At 46.3% G+C, this 14438-nt stretch overlaps 3 protein-coding genes across 6 annotated transcripts in view; 2 read left to right on the forward strand and 1 right to left on the reverse strand.

Annotated features, from left to right (window-relative positions):
* The window catches only part of LOC119175723 (uncharacterized), a 194346-nt gene extending 186828 nt beyond the window's left edge, over positions 1-7518 (forward strand). For all 3 annotated transcript variants that reach the window (XM_037426674.2, XM_037426673.2, XM_075881952.1), the window contains 2 exons: positions 19-177; positions 7391-7518. In XM_037426674.2, coding sequence (XP_037282571.2) covers positions 19-177; positions 7391-7416 — 185 coding nt within the window. In that variant the 3' untranslated portion in view covers positions 7417-7518. The remainder of the gene's footprint in view (positions 1-18; positions 178-7390) is intronic.
* LOC119175724 (uncharacterized) lies at positions 7207-10897 on the reverse strand. 2 transcript variants are annotated; one of them, XM_037426677.2, is made up of 2 exons: positions 9647-10897; positions 7207-8261 (listed from the first exon to the last, which is right to left on the reverse strand). In XM_037426677.2, exon 2 carries the CDS (start codon positions 8173-8175, stop codon positions 7516-7518), a length of 660 nt encoding a protein of 219 aa, XP_037282574.1. In that variant the 5' UTR covers positions 8176-8261; positions 9647-10897; the 3' UTR covers positions 7207-7515. The 2 variants fall into 2 exon arrangements, with proteins under 2 accessions (XP_037282574.1, XP_037282573.2); XM_037426676.2 differs by lacking the exon at positions 9647-10897 and having other exon boundaries at positions 7207-8379.
* Positions 10267-14438, forward strand: part of LOC142777485 (uncharacterized) — a 32877-nt gene continuing 28705 nt past the window's right edge. Inside the window, exon 1 of the mRNA XM_075881953.1 lies at positions 10267-10342. The gene's annotated coding sequence lies outside the window, so the exon portion shown is untranslated. The remainder of the gene's footprint in view (positions 10343-14438) is intronic.

Raw genomic sequence — 14438 nt, forward strand, 5'->3', positions numbered from 1 at the left:
TGCTCTTCTTCCTCTCAGAATTCGGCGGACCATACATGCCTCCTCCTGCCAGGGATGCTCCTACGAGGCAACTATACGAGAGGCACGGACCCTGCTCTCCGAATCCGTGCCAAAACCAGGGCATTTGCTACCTACAGAGGGGTGGTTACACCTGCCTCTGCCAGCAACACTATCGAGGTACACACTTTTCTTTGGCTTGAGTGCTCTTTAATGTACGCTAACTAAATAGAGTTGCAATACTTTTTCAACGCACTGAAGTATCAGCAGTGCGTGCCACATCTCACTCAATATGGTCAACAATGAACGAAAGATAATTCCAGTTGTTTGCAAATCACAAGAAAACTTGCTGAAGTGACGGTAATTAATTTATAGTCATTCATTATGAGCAGTACCGGTGCGTAAGGCGGGCCCCTTAGGCATCAGAGAGGAAGATCGAAAATGACAGAGAGAATTAATTTTATATCCTGCCCATGGCGATATGTCACCACGTGGACTCCGCCAGTTTTCAATGTTGCTTCAGATGCACCTGCTCATACCTGATGTAGCGTGTAATGGGTGCGCGTCAAACATCCCACGGTATTCAACATCAGTCTGCCACAGTGCCTCATAAACAGATAAAGCCACCTAAAACCCTGAAGTTGGAGAAAAAGATTGGCACTATGATCGTGAACATCATCTTTTTTTATTATTTTTCAAAAGGCAATAACGACTATGCATGATGAAACAAGTGCTTAAAATACACACACTCAGAGAGGACACAGACAAGCGCTTACTAGCAACTGAAAATTTTATTTCGAAGCGAACACTAATAAATACATCACACGCATGTACCTCATTCCCAACTTCCCCTGTCATCATCAACATCGTGATATAACAAAATATGCACTCCCATAATCCATGGCACACAGCCGGAAACAAACACGTGTCAAGAATCAAGAAAACAAAACAGAAAACAAAAAAAACAAAAAACAGAAAATTGTAAAACAAAAAACAGCAAAAAACACTGGGTTATACGACGTCCAAACTTTTTTGGACGTCTCATAACCCAGTGTTTTCTGTTTTTTGTTTTACGTTTTCTTTTCTGTTTTTTTTCTGTTTTACGTTTTCTTTTATTAGTTCTTTACACGTGTTTGTTTCCGGTTGTGTGCCATGGATTATGGGAGTGCATATTTTGTTATAGCACGATGTTGATGATGACAGGAGAACTTGGGAGTGAGGTACATGCGTGTGATGTATTTATTAGTGTTCGCTTCGAAATAAAATTTTCAGTTGCTAGTAAGCGCTTGTCTGTGTCCTCTCTGAGTGTGTGTATGTTTAGCGCTTGTTTCATCATGAACCTTTACCAACACGCCCAACTGGCAGTCGTCCTAAATGACTATACGCTAGCCTATTTCAACGAACCTCCTAAGGCATGCAGCCTCTGTGAATAAATGATTCTAGAGAGAGCGTTGAGAAAATCAGAGACATTCTGTTTTGATAAAAGCTAGAAATGCTGAACTTGCTTGGTGGCTATGCCTGCTCCAGACGGGGAAAATGTGATTAAACAGAGAAATCACTCGAGTGCCCATACAAAACACATCACGACACAAACACACACACGCGCTCACGCAGTCGTGTTGTCCGTCAGGTCTACAAAGGCCCCTACACCTCAGAAATATTAGAAGCGTTTTCGCTGAACACATCGCACATGTATAGCGAAGTTGACAACTTGCAAGGTGTGAACCATTATGGCTGCATTCTCTCCAGCGTCTGCCACGATTGTCCTATCGTCTATGGAACATTTCGCCACCTGTCAGCTCAAGCGTCCTGCTCTGCATAAAACCACAGAAAGTTGAGCTATACATCGTTGGGAAAAATTTATCTTCACACACACACACAAAAAAGAAAGACAGGAGTGAAGACAAATACACCACTAGATAAAGGAAATTCACAACACAAACACCGACCATTGTCTGAATGGTCGCAGAGCGGTAGGCAAACAAAGTTCACACAACAGTATGCCTGCGCGTGCCCGTGATATGGCTTTACAACAAACTGCGAGGAAAAGTAATGAGTGGTGAACATAGTTTTTTTTCTACTTTTGTATGAACGGTGACATTTTGACGCAAGCGTTGAGAGTAAAATTAGTTGGTGTGCAAAATTTAACTATTGGTGTGTTTGGCCATGTTCGCAGGTGTTTTAAGGTTCTCTAGTTTATCAATGTCCTCTCGTGGCAGCGAGACACAAACAGCATCAGCTCTGCACCATCTGGCAGGCTTTGATTGATGATTGATTTGTGGGGTTTAACGTCCCAAAACCACCATATGATTATGAGAGACGCCGTAGTGGAGGGCTCCGGAAATTTCGACCACCTGGGGTTCTTTAACGTGCACCCAAATCTGAGCACACGGGCCTCGACATTTCCGCCTCCATCGGAAATGCAGCCGCCGCAGCCGGGATTTGAACCCGCGACCTGCGGGTCAGCAGCCGAGTACCTTAGCCACTAGACCACCGCGGCGGGGCATCTGGCAGGCTTTAAAAAGCGCCATGAAATGCACACATGACGCCGTGTCACGTCCTTCACCAAAAGAACGTCTACCTTTTGTAGTTACCATTCACCACTTGGCACTAGCGCGAAAATATGCCTCATAAAGGCTTTCTGGCTGAGCAGAGTTAAAAGAGCGTCCATACATACACAGGCTATCTCACTTAACAAGAACGAAGCACATGAACGAAATAAATTTAGTTAACCGCAATTCGATCCAACTAATGGTATATTAGCCCGTAGGGATATTTGTATGTCATGCTTAATTAGTTAATTAACAATGATTGTTGATGCAAAATTTCTAATATTTACGTTAGGAACAAGTGCGTCTCGCATACCCTCTAGAGAGAGGGAAATCCAAAACGGCTGATCTAATTTTTTTTGTAGCAGAACACATGCTGCGTGATTATTTTTTTTTTGTGACGTTTTAAAGGAAGCCCACGAATTATGAAATACAACTTTGTGACTTCGCTCACATGCAACCGTATTGCAGCACTCTCCACCGTGCTCCCACCTAAAGAACCGTGCCTGCGTCGGAACGAGCGGTCGTGGATCTATAGGCATCGCCTGCAGCGTGTCAGTCTTTGCAAAGGCACCACACGTCAACATAATAGCGCCGGTATACTTGATCGGCTATAGGCCGACGATTCGCGTGCATGGTCATTTTGCTCATAGCATAGATGTTGAGATTTTACGACACAAAACCACCACAGTATGATTACGAGGGACTCCGTAGTGTTTGGCTCCGAGTTCACTAACTGGGGTACTGAGAACAACAACTCTACTGTTTTTTAATTTCTATAAATGTGCGAATGCGGCCTCTGCGTCCGTAAATTACATCCACTGGCTCGGCAGCGAGACGTCATATGCAGTGTGGTCTTCCACCTCTTTTCAGCACATAAATGTTGTCGTACTAAACAAGCTAATTGATGGCGTCAATTGCGCAGTAAATCGCTACGAGCAGTTGTCGAAATTTCTAACCACGCGAATCAATAAACGACAACATTACAATGCATATTACATTTGTGCATTTGAATTCAGTGATAAACCTTCCATGCCACTTCACAAGTATCTGCAGACTACATGCACAACAAGAAGCAGCTGTGGCATACCAGTGCTCGAAGCGTTAGAGAAAATGTCCCCCAACATATAAAGAATGAGTTTCGTTGGGCGTTCAAAGAGTGAGACTTCCAAATTGAATAAAACAATGAATGGTATCCTAATGATGAGTAAAGATAAAGAAAACGTTGCACAAGAGAGTTAGAATGCTGAGTAATTATTGGATGGCGTGCTTCAAAATAGGGAATAATTTTCACAATGAAAGAGCTTCCACCCCGTGAGTGACACATAAAAATGCGAGTTGCATGTGGCAACTGTCCTGATTGACGTCACAAGCGATATTCGAGCACAAACAAAGCAAGGGGAGATTTCATGCCTTACATTTATGTATAATTGCCAGCTGTATAGGCTACTTTCAACGTCATTTTGGCGTAAAGAAAGAGTTGGGCACTTTTATTAAAACACAAGAAATTGTTAAGATGTTTGATGAGGAACTTTATCACTATCATATAACTGATTCGTGACAGGCAAGTATTCATCATCGTAATTGGCCTTTTTTATGAAGTTTGGCTGCGGAATTTCAATTGCGTGAAGAGCTCGTTATACCGTTTTCATGAGGCCGCACTGCACACATATTTTAGCAACTCCACAGGGAAGTAACAACGAGCAAACCTAACCCAAAAACGTCTGAACCATTGAACACCAAATGCGTCGACTATACTTCAGCAGTAGGTGTATAATATGAGTTGGTTTGATCAGTAGGGTAATGGGAAGAACAGAGCAGAACAGACGCGCAATTTCAACTCAATTTATGTTCCGCTGCGGTGGTCTAGTGGCTAAGATACTCGGCTGCTGACCCGCAGGTCGCGGATTAGAATCCCAGCTGCGGTGGCTGCATTTCCGGTGGAGGCGGAAATGTTGTAGGCCTGTGTGCTCAGATTTGGGTGCACGTTAAAGAACTCCAGGTGGTCGTAATTTCCGGAGCCCTCCACTACGGCGTCTCTCATATTCATATGATGGTTTTGGGACGTTGAACCCCACATATCAAGCAATCAATTTCAAGTCAATTTTACCGAGCACACTCTCAAGTGTAGTGGCACGCACGCGTGCTCAAAATACCATGACAAGGATCCTTCAAACTTCTTTTTCTGTCAACGCTACTGTCCCAGGTGGCCGCTTTGATTGCTTATCAGGCAAGACTCGGCAAATTCTTGTACCAGCTAGTCATAAGACATCAGACTAGACAAAGTGAATCACGAAAACATTCGGTGCTATCGCAACTTTTACAGCGCCCAGGTATATACAGGCACGGCACCCGCAATGTTTTTTGATGACTAGGAGTGCTTTTTGGGATGGCCATTGTTATGCCGTTCCTTTTTTAGAGCATTTGTAAACGTCAATATTACGCAACCTTAGTGGCGTCAAGGGCTCGTTTTTCTTTGATAGAGCACTACACTAATGAGAACTAACAGACATCTGTTATTTGCCTGTTACTTCTGTTGACTGTTCGTTTTCATTAATACATTTCACAAGCACTCTGCGCCATGCTTGGTTTCCTATATCCTCTATTTATCGAGATTTCTAGTGAATAAACACCTTGAACGTTGGTTCTTTGCCATCTTTGAAGCATCTTGTGATGGTGTCATTATAAGGTTTTTTATTAGTTTGCCATGTAATGGAACATCAGCAATGGAACGCATGGCAACTCGTTGCCTATACGTGAAGTGCGATGAGTTTCGATCACGTAAACTGAGGCATTACGGGCTGTTGGCATAAAAGTTCTTAACTTACTATTAATCATCACTGCACGATACCAGTCATTACCCTCCCATCATAGCACGATACTTAAACGCTGCATATTCCGGGGGGTGGGGGGGGGGGTCATTAAATACAGTGGGTGTCGGTCCGGTGAGCCCGACCGAAAGTTCTCTCGCATGACGACCACTGCTGTTGACAAACGAAGGGTTGTCCCTCATTTACAGCTCAAACAAAAGCGGACGAAAACTGCATGATAAATCACGATTAGCCAAACTTCATCAACAGTTTCAACGTCCATGCCTAATTTTCACGAAAAGGTTATTTTGTAGAGTTTCGCCAAACTTCCACGTAGTAATTTATTGTGCAGTTTCTCTCCACCTTCCATTTGTGCAGTAAGTTAGATATCCCTATTAACGAACCCTTCTTTTTTTTCCACATCAGAGGTTGTCAGGCAGTATAGGACTTCAGTCGGGCTCACCGGACTATCGGCCACTGAAGCGACAACCCCCCGAATATGCTGTTTAAATATTGTGCGTTGATGAAAAAGGAATTGATGCAGCGAGAAGCATTGAATAATAGCATGTAGTGAATTCGTGCATTCACAGCTTGTGATGTCATATACCTCAGCTTAAGTGATCAGAACTCGGATAAAACTGCGGCTCGGGTGAGTTCGTGATGATAGGTTCATAGTCACTACAGATTTACAAAGAAATGGAACGCAAAAAGATGGAACGCTTAAGAAGGAATATACACACACAACACTGTGTGTGTGTGTCTTCTTAAGTGTTCCGTCTTTTCGCGCTAGTGAATGTCTTCATCAGACCTCATTGCACATCCCTGTATAGCTTATGAGTTACCACGCGTTGCACTGATAATGTTTCGTATAATAAACCTTGTAACGGCAGCATCAGAGGCTGTCTGAAAGTTCTGAGAGGCTTCATAAGTATTGCGCTCGAGACAAAGGGAAAACAGGCAGGATGAGACAGGCGCTCGTCCTGCCTATATACTTGACTTTTTGCAGAGTGGGCCTACACGCCTAACAGCCATGCGTGCCACGATGCCAGTGGCAAGAAACACTCGATAGCAGGGATGCTATGGGCCAATAGCTATTTTTAACAAGGAGGATTTAGTCTGATAACAGGGCCGTAAAAGCAGTATAAAGGATACTTTCCAGGCCTTCAGTGACATCCGCCTCAAAGATGAATTCAGATTATGTTTATCTCAGCTATCATCAATGCATTCAACTCTTGTCGAAATCTACCCCGTGTGTGTGACCCTAACCATCAGCCTACTGCAACAAGTACGCCATTACACAGTGCGATAAGATAGCCAAAATTATTAGTATGGGACAGTAAGACGAGCCTAAATACGGGAAACGAACAAGTGTGAGTCGGATAGTCAGATATCTATTGGAGTGATGCAGGGGTCTGTCTGCAGTGACACTATTTTGGTTATTGTCGTGCTGAAAACGCACTATAGTTTAGAGCACCAAAGTACCACACAGACGGACAGGAAGGAACCACGACAGGCGCCTTCATGCCCGTTTTTATGTGCACTCTAATTGAGACAATTCAGTATCAAGGAAGCTAAATATCAACTGTTGTCACGTAATATTGCCAAAGTTTAAACCCCCGAAATATTGCCGATTGATCAACATGATGATGGTATAGTTTGGAAGCTTACATTAGGGTGTTCTAAGGTTTTCCGTGGGATTAAGGTACCTTAACCTTAGCTTCATTTTTCGTTAAAATTCACTCGGGATGCAGTGGTTTCTGTGGCCACTTAGCCGAACACTAGAAATGAATGCTAGTGTCCGCTATGTCCACAAGAAGTCCACTGTGCTCAATAAAACGCAGAGTCTCTCGTAAACGAGAAGAAGAGATCTCCGATATTTTTCTTCACAACATCAACAACAACAATAAAACGTGGCCTATGAGAGCGCTTAGCACAAGTTTGGGTGAGGTGTGGGTCTCTCAAAGAAAGGGAGAGGTGTTCAGGTATACATGCACGGCGCGCGCAGTTCAGTCTTGTCCACCATTTGCTCTGCAGGTCGCCACTGCGAGGAATCAGCGTAGCGTCGGTGCCCGCAGCGGGTCTTCAACTACGGCAGCTCCTTGTTCCGGGCGGGACCCAGTGCTGATTCGGGGAGTGAACCAATAAAGGGCATCTCGCAGCTAGCCAATCTCGTCGTTCAGGGTGGACATGCTGTCGGTCTTATAAGGTGGCGGTGGCTCACCGCACAGGTGGGCATAGGACGGTGGTCGGTCTGACGATGAAGTCACGTCGTCATCCTCTTCCGAAGTGGTAGGCGGTTCGGCTTGCGTGGATCCCTCGGACGAAGAGGTGGTGATGACGACAGGAGGCGTGTCGGCGCGACGCTCAAGGGCGTGGTTGGCCGTGGACACCGGCGACAGGCGGTGCGTGTCGAACATCCTGGGTGGCTGCTGGGGGAACTGTGCGTAGTCCTCGAAGATGGTGAGCATGTCGCCGGCGTTGTCCGGATAGAACACGGGCTGCGTGGGTGGCACGACGCAGACGAGCGTGCCCGCCGGCAGCAGGCGCACGTCCTGCGGCTCCACCAGCTGCGTGCCCGAGCGCAGGGTCACCACTCCCAGGATCTCGGAGAAGCGCGAGCAGGCCACGCGACGCTTGAGCGCGCGGCCCAGCAACTTGAGCGCGATGCTCGCCAGGATGGTGGTGAAGAGTGTCATGCCGCAGATGCAGAGGATGTCGCCAATAGCGTAGCTGCGGAACCAGCGCCTCAGCACGATGCCCGTGACGCCTGCCGCCAGGCTGACCAGGGCGCAAGCCAGCAGCCAGCGCGGTAGCTGCATGACCGCATGCCTGGCGGCCCGGCACGATGACCCGTCGCCCGCCAGCACGTTGATCTCCCAGGGCACGCACGCCACCGCCGGAGCCGCTGCAAGTCGCCAGTGTTGCGATAGCGTCAGAAAATGTGTCACGTCATCAAATGTACCAGTGCCTTGAGAGCTCTCATCTTTAAGCATCCGCCGAGACCATGCCGCGCGCCTGTCTCCCGCGGGAAGCATGCAATCCAGGTCACTGGCGTGCGCCACACATGCGTGCGCCGGCTGCGTTGCCAATGACCTGGTGCGCGCGCCTTTTCTTGTTTATAGGAGTCTCCCGCGCATCCCACCTCCACGCGCTCCCTTTCTCCAGCGCCTCCCCTGTTCGCGTAAACAAAGAACTCCTGACACACTGCCCTTCCCGAGCGCCGGCCAATGGAGACGCGCGGACGCCGCCCCCTAGGCAGTCAGCAGACGCGCGAGAGAGACTCCTTCTCGCTCGTCTTCAACCGCAGGCGCAATTCGAAACCGGAAGGGCGTCATACTGGCGGCCTTCGATCCGTCGCACACCTGTCACCGCAGCGACACTCGCGGTGAATAATTCATCACCGATGAATGCTCATCGGCCAGTTCTTTATAGCGAGCGCGTCGTCTCAAAAGATTTGGCAATGGTTGAAAAGCGCAAAATATGTTGACAACAAATTTACCCTTCAATATGTTTACAGTGTTGGTACATCAACAAGAATAAATAGACACATGGTAGAGCGCAGACAGCAGATACGTTAAGAGAGCGCGATCACTAAGGCAGCGGCCACGTGCATTATAGACACTCTTTATAAATGCATCGGCACTTTTGTCGCATTTTCGTCATAAGCGTGAATATATCACGTGCACCCTGTCACGAGAAATACAGCTTATAGCCTGACTACACAGAACGTCTCTTCCAGGAGTATCGTGCGAAGGCTGGTTCCAGTATTTTGATATTTACAAGTGCCTTAGCCAGTCAGTTCCTCACCTGCGATGTCATGATCCGGTCTTGCTTTTTATAACAAAAGCTCAATTTTGATAACCCTGTCATATCCCTAGCTTTTTCTTTTTTTCTCGCAACACCCGTATCTCTTCACAATAGGCACTTTCCTTTAGCATACTCTCAGGCAAGTCAAGGCTTGCGGCCACACGCATTAATGGGGACACCCACAATTCAAAAAGAGGAGAACTTGAGTCGATGTTTGCGCTTGGTGGCAAAGTGCTAATGAATTCGAAGCCAGCCATAACGACTCGTGAAATGTGCTTGCACCTCAACCTTATCTATCCACACGGTATTCTTGAGCCACTTCTCCCGTTTCACTCTAAACATAATTTACTCAAGACGCTTGTCATAGACAGTACACCAGAACATCCCCACAGATAATAAGACATTGTGGCGCTGCACAGATCACTAATCACACCAACGGCAACATAAGCCCGTTGTGTGGGCATAAATAGTGTGAAAACTCACCTCATCGTGGCCATGGCATTGCAGCCATGGCATCTGCTGGCGCCACTGCGAAGCCTGCAGACCCTACCAGTGCTGCTTCATAGGGGCAATGGAACATGGTCTGCCGGTCGGCCCGCGCAGTAGCGGACCACCAAGCGAGCGAGATGGGGTGTCAAGACAGCGTGTGCCTAGACCACTCAGCTTCACTGCCGGCTGCTGCTTGCAGACCCTGAACAGTGGCGTCCAGTCGATCGAGGCGCGAACCAACCGCCGTCGCAGTCATGCACGCAGCCAAGCGCGTCGCGGAAAACACCGACCCACGGCTGCGCACACGGGCCCGTCAACCGCCACTCTACATATCAACGGTGGACGGGCATCACGTAATCACGTAACGGCCCAGTTTTGCTTCGCAGTCAGGCTGCCGCGGCGACACCTTTTTTTCCCCCTGCTACTCGTCTTCGACTCAATCGGGTGTACGGGCGCTGCCGCAGTCCAGCTACTCGATGAAGCGCTCCCTCACAGCGGGAAGCCGGGAGCGCAACTCCTAAAATGGATGGTCTTGCCACGCCCTCTCGTGAGCGCAGCTCTAATCTAAGCGCCATCGATCGGTTATGTGGCGCTGGCGTTTGACAGGAGCAGCGCGGTGGTATACGCGAGCCATGGCCGCCGAGCAGGCGTTGGAGAGCGGCGCCGATTCCGTCCCGAAAAGTCCTCATGGTAAGGCCCTGCTCTGCGGACGCGCTGCACAGGCGGCCCACGTTAGTGCTCGAGCAATCGTGAAGGACAGCAATGGCCGATATTTTTGAGGCAGTGTTGTCCCAGTGGCGTCGCGTGCAGGCGCAGCTCAGCTGATGGCACGCGACATGCAGCCAAATGGTAACAAGCTACGCACTGCAGCTGGACGCTTGAGTTTCAATGCGGAAGTGCCCACGCGGTGGTCGCGCTTCTTCTACATAGCTAGCATAGCTAGTTGCATACTTCTTATGTACTCTACTGTACGGTTGTATTTGTGCTTTCTCATAGCTACTGCGCGGCTGTTGTGTGAATAATACAGGTGCGAGGTAAAGTGCCACAGGGATCATAAGAACGAAACCAGTAACTACGCGCTATTTGGATTCTTTCTTCCGGATGCTCAGAATGAATCGAACGAAAGCTCGGCTTATCGAATGCAACTGGTATTTGCGGCGCAGTTCACCAAGATGTGCAAGTTAATTTGAAAGCGTGGTTTCTAGTCTAGTGGCAGGCAGCGATCACGTTCTACAAGTCAACGGACTCTGATTGCAGGGTTTTGCCACACATCCGCCACGCCATCTTCCGGTATATCGTCACGCTTGTGAACACTTTAATACGGTGAGTGTCAGCCATCGCTACTCGGGTGCCTCCCGCCAGATGGCGAGACAGGTAACGAGACAGTACGGGGTCGGGTACACACGGTGTGAACGCTACTACGCTCACAAAAAACTGCGTCGCATGACCCCGTTTCCCACAAGGTGTGGCACCTGCCGAACGTTTCCAATGTCATGTTCATATAGAAAGCTGATGACTGTCAGACTTGTGCGCATTTTGTATAACATCTCTTACAGCGAGAGCTGTTATGAGATCACTAAAGGGCCGATTTTGTCGTCATCCGCCACCGCGGGGTCCGTACCACTACCATGCGATAATAAAAAAGGACTAAGAAAATATCGTAGATGGAACCCAGGATACGAACCCTAGCCCTAGGCGTAGCAGCCCAGTTTATACCACAGAGCTACTATGCCTGTGCTTGGAACTTTGTTGCAAACTCATCCTATGCAGGCTTCATGTCGGGTAAGGAATCGCGTTAACGAGTGTAATAAAGCGTTTTAGAACAGTAACGCAACAACAAGGTGCCACACAATGCAAATTGCGTAATGTGTTGATCATGGAATGCTCCCACCCATTACAAAACCTCAGGCATAATTCTTCATCATCGTCGGCCGTCGACGAAGTGCACATGATTGCTTACAAGGGTCCAGCGGGTACTACTTTTTTTCCGAAGAATGGTGAATGATGGTACTGTCAAAAAATTTTAATTATTATTTCCAAGTTTTGGTGCAATGTCTACCCGTTCTATTTACACATAGCTGATCTGAAGATATCTCCCCAGTTGTCCATTCTGCAAGGAATTGGAAACTACTGAACATTATTTTGTATCATGTCCTAATTATTCAGTAACTAGAAAAAGATTCCTAGCAATTCCATTTGTGAAGCTAGGTTTAAGTTTAACAGCAGACACTGTTATATATTTCGATGCCTCCGTTTTACAACATTGCCGAAAAGATGTATTTGATAGGGTCTGTAATTGGATTCAAGCCACAAAACGTATTTCAGCATGACGTCTAGTTTAATAAATACTCGAAGAAATACCCGGGAAGTAATTCTTAAATGGTATGAATTATAACACATACATCCAAAATTGATCGGGTTAAGTAGACTCAACTGTCTGGTCGACTCCAAAAATCAGGTTATCGTTATTGTAATAGCACTTCGTTTCGGTACTACTGGCGTTTTTTTTTCGTTTTTTTGCTCACTTTCTTGCCCTTTACTTTCGTAATGTTTTCTTTCTTGTACAATATTGTTCTTCGTATGTAATAGTGCGGTTACCATCCATAGGCTACCATATGTCTTCTTTGTACCTATCTTCCAGAGTGGGTATGTGACATGGTATCCGGGCTAAAAACAAATAAATAACGAACAAACAAACAAAATTGACACTTCACCACTGCACAAAAGTTACGAATATTTATGGCGTGGTGGGTACAATGCAAGAGTGCTTGTATTAGTCACCCCAAAAGTGTTTAGAAAACACTCTAGGAAGGCTGCTGTTGCAGCTATAGCTCTGACTGTATACTAGGCGTTCCGCGCAGACCCAGTAGTTTGTTTTTAGGAAACTATTTTGTTCCGATAAGCAACAGAAATCGTGTAGATATAGGGAACGCGCCGCAACAAGGGATCGTGATAAAAGCGCGTGAATGTTACGAAAAAAAAAAAGACAGAAGGAAAAATAGCACTTCGATGAAGTGGCAAATTTGTTATCATAAGATTACAAAAACCTTTTCGAAAGTTTTTGAACTTTGAAGTTTTTGAAGCGAGAAACACATAGTCGAAACGCTCTGTTATCTCAGGTGTATTTTTTTGTTTTATAAGATAACTTGCAATAATACGTGTGCCAGCAATAGAATTTCTTGAGATATTTATTTGTCAGGTAGGTGAATTGGAGCGGGTGATTCTCGCAGCATTTTTACAGCGAAAGCTGTTATGAGATCACAACAATATTCGTGTGCGCCGTAGTTGCCGCTGCCGCCTCCACCGGTGTCCGTAACTATATACTACCAAGCGAAATCAGAAAAAAAACTAAGTAAATAGAAAACACAAGAACTCACGGGCATTCTAGCCTGGGTCGCCTGCGTGCCACGAGTATTCTACCACAAAGAGAGGCGTGCCTGTTTTTTTTTTTCGTTTTTTTTACCGGATCCCAGACTCTCTGAACATCAACAGTGACGTAAGAGTCACAACAACAAACACCGTCAGTCCAACTGGACAGACACCAATTTTAAAACTTCTTGAGGGCTGTCAAGGTTTACACCCTTCACATTCACTCAGGTACTGACTCCTGTGCTTTCTGAAGTTCAACCGATTTCGACATGCACGCTCGGAAGTACATTCTTGCGGGTCTTAAATCTGGATCCCAGTGAAATCCTGCCATATGGGCCCACCGTAAATAGTGGAGGCCTGTTAACATTAAGTAAAATGCAAAACCATCCTCATCATTTATCGCGAGAGATCTGATACCTTATGGGTTCAGCGGGAATTCCTTTATTTTTATTGTCCTCTGCAATACATCTAAAAACTAAACTTACTCCCAGCATTGTAAAAAAAATGTGGTCAATAGTTTCTGGCTTATTTCAAATGAGACAGTCAGGCCCCCAAGACAGGAAGACATTCTGCTCATTTAGAAATACCTTGACGGGCAAAGTACCAGTGTGAAGCCTAAAAAAAAGTCGATGTGGCAGGAGCCACTTGCATTCTTTTAACCTTTTTTATCACGTCCTGCCCTTGACATCCAGTGTACGTGGCCCTGTACATTGTAACAGAAAAGTTGCATCGCACACCTGTCTGTACAGCTTCTTGCGTGTCACCAAAACAGGTACTCATGAAGAAATCTGACAGACGAAAAGTGTATGCTTAAGATCACCTCCCTGAGATATCCGCGGACCATGTCATACATGTGGTCTGTACCAACTAAATATCAGGTAAAGCCCTCATGAGCCTCAGCTGGCACACATTACGCAGGAAAGGATCACTCATGTTACGAAAACAGAAGAACCTGTTTATGATTTGCTGAATAGGTGGGATAGTCCCAAACCACCTTTCTTTACTCACCTAAACAGATTACTAAACTCTTCGACTGCATTGTTCCCTACTTGAGGCACAAACAATCCGAAGACACGATGAAATTTTTGTATGTTAGCCCGTGAACCATGCAACACCTACATTACGTATCACAGTTTTTAGACGAAGAACAAATTCCAAACCGTAGCATCGTAGCTGTCTAGGGGCCCTAGTGCAAGACAAAGCAATGCAAATAACTTTAGATCACAACCCAACGTGCGCTTGGACTCCAGAATAGTCACTCCATGTGGAACCATATAGAAAATATTGAATTCAGTGACGCCGAGATGACAGACAATGATAGCATCGAAAAGGCCTTTTAAACACTACAAGGCACTATTAGCTACTGAACCCGTTGATGTGAAGGTATTTAAAGGGTCGTTTCTCAGGGGAATTTTGC

The sequence above is a fragment of the Rhipicephalus microplus genome, chromosome X (genome assembly GCF_043290135.1).
Source record: "Rhipicephalus microplus isolate Deutch F79 chromosome X, USDA_Rmic, whole genome shotgun sequence".
In the NCBI taxonomy this organism is placed as follows: Eukaryota; Metazoa; Arthropoda; class Arachnida; order Ixodida; family Ixodidae; genus Rhipicephalus; species Rhipicephalus microplus.